Genomic DNA, 2,435 nt, shown 5'->3' on the forward strand with positions numbered 1-2,435 from the left:
CAAGAACGATAACGACTAGGTCAGAGGCAACGCCTACTAGAGCTATACCGGAGTATACCACTAGTAGTAAGAAGTCTTACTGACCCCCAAAGTAAGTATCTTAGTAACTCAGGTTAAATGGATTGAATTGAGCGCGAGTAAGGAGAGACTAGATACATGAGATTGAGCCTTCTTTTATAACTTCTGTTTTGGTCCTCCATCTCCTTCCTTCCGTCGGTCCCTGTTGGACCTTCTTCTCGTGGTCCATACTGGACCTCCCTTCCACGGTCCTTGTTGGACTCCTCTGCTTATCTTATCAATGGACCTTCCTAAGTCACGTGACCTTGTATGCCTAATCCTGTCAATCTTGCGGGGTAGTGTTTCATCCTGTGTTGCTGTGTTGGACAGCGCTTCGTTCTGTTGGTTCGTAACAGGGACTAGAATAAGACTCCTATAAGCCCATAAGAGTGTCTGGCAGAGTATAATAAGATAGAGAGAAGCAATAAGTGTAGTATTTAGTTACTAACTAGGGCTATATAAAGGCTATAGCTGTCAGCCGGCAGTATCTCACCGCCCTTGGAGATGTATCCAGCAACCAGCAGGTAGACTAGTAGTAATCTTAATATCATCATCTTCTACATAGATGTTGTCTTCTCTTATAAATTGGTAGCATATCTAGGGATCTAATATATAATTAATTATTAATTTTATTAATTTTATTACCTAGGTATACTAAGGTATTACCTTTATCTTTTACTACTATAGACCTTATAAGGGTCTCCTATCCCCTTGGCTGGTAATAAAATGTTCAAATTAGCGCCTTTTATAGTAGCTCTCATTGGTCAAACCCTTCACCACTTTGAAGGTGCTGTCTATGTTATTGGTCCAAGTACCTAGTATGTATGGATTCTGCTGTCTTTAACAAAAGTTACAAAAGCAGTGACTATATGGACCAATGATAAGCAACATCAAGTGCCAAGGCGCTAATTTGAACATTTTAATATCAGCCAAGGGGATATTAGGTAAGCCTCTCCTACTATAACCTCTAACTAATACTATCTATATAGATAAGCCTGTCCTTATACTAACTATAATATCTAACCCCTTTAATAAAAACTAATTTTATACTAATATTTTCCCTACCTCTTAAGGGAATTAAATTAGCCTTCTAATTTACTATTTTTTATATAATAAATCTATTATACCCCTATTAGATCATTTTTATATATAGATATCCTAATAATACTATTAAATAAGACTAGTAGAGCTATTTAATAATTATTTTTATATTTTATAGCTTAGCCTATATCTTATTTAGTTTTATATTAAGTTATCCAAGAATTCTATAGCTATGTTAAAAAACTATTTTAAAAGGCTTTTAATTTTTAAGATTAATAAACTATACTATTACTATAAGATTATTATAAACTTATTACTCCTTTAAATAAAAAGAAGACTAAGAAATTATAATAAACTATATAACCTTTATTTCTATAATTAGAACCCCATTTTAAGATAATAATTATTAATAATTTATTTACTCCTTTAATTTCTTAATACTATAATTTTATAATTAAATATTACCTCTTATTCTTTATATACCTCTTTATTAGCTAATAATACCTTTAGCACCTCTTTAAATTAATAGCTTAAACCTTATATTTAGTTATTAATAATATTATAGTAAGCTAACCTTAATAGATATAAAGATACTATTTTTATCCTTTTTAAAATAACCTCCCCCTATTATAATAGCTATTAATTAAACTATAAATATTAAGGATTAGTACTAGGTCTTAAAAAAATACTTTAAGACTACGATAAGCTATTTCTATATTTAGTATAGCATATTATTACTAATACTTATAGTTAATATAGTATTACTATATATATTTCTATTATTATATTATATTAGTACTTAGATAATAAAACCTAAGAGTAGCCTATAGTCCTAAGAATATAGAGATAACTTAAATTTCCCTTTTAAACCTTTATTAATAACCCTTTCTAAGGTATTATAATCAATAATTTTATAAATATCCTCTCTTACAAGTAATTAATTTAATTAGTTATTTCCTACCCTATTAGTATAATAATACCTTATTTTATTTACTTATAAGAACTACTAGCCTAATTATAGTCTAGTATAGAACCCTTTACCCTCTTTAATAAGGATTATTAATTAATTACTTATAACGTAATCGGACACCGAGCTGCCACCCCAACCACGGCTGAAAGCGCCTAACAATGCCTGCAGATGAAGCTTTTTTGTGCAACAAAATTCAATATATTTGACTATATAAATAAGGAGGGACTATTTACTAGGGCATTTAAGCCAATTATGGCCTTCTTGATTGCAATTACTGCATCTTGGTGGCCTCCAAGGTCGTTGAGATGATTCCTGCAGCTGCTCAAGCTCTCGAGCTTTTTGCTGCCCTTCAGCACCTGTCAAGCTT

At 31.2% G+C, this 2,435-nt stretch overlaps 1 protein-coding gene across 1 annotated transcript; it reads right to left on the bottom strand.

Moving 5' to 3' along the window:
* Positions 1-174: 174 nt before the first annotated feature.
* Positions 175-498, bottom strand: T310_6644 (uncharacterized protein; the record flags this gene model as incomplete). Its single annotated transcript, XM_013470536.1, has 1 exon — positions 175-498. A coding segment is annotated over one exon (324 nt), but the record flags the coding sequence as incomplete, so codon positions are not given.
* Between the last annotated feature and the right edge of the window lie 1,937 nt (positions 499-2,435).

The sequence above is a fragment of the Rasamsonia emersonii genome, assembly GCF_000968595.1.
Source record: "Rasamsonia emersonii CBS 393.64 chromosome Unknown ctg1118621760432, whole genome shotgun sequence".
Taxonomy (NCBI): domain Eukaryota; kingdom Fungi; phylum Ascomycota; class Eurotiomycetes; order Eurotiales; family Trichocomaceae; genus Rasamsonia; species Rasamsonia emersonii.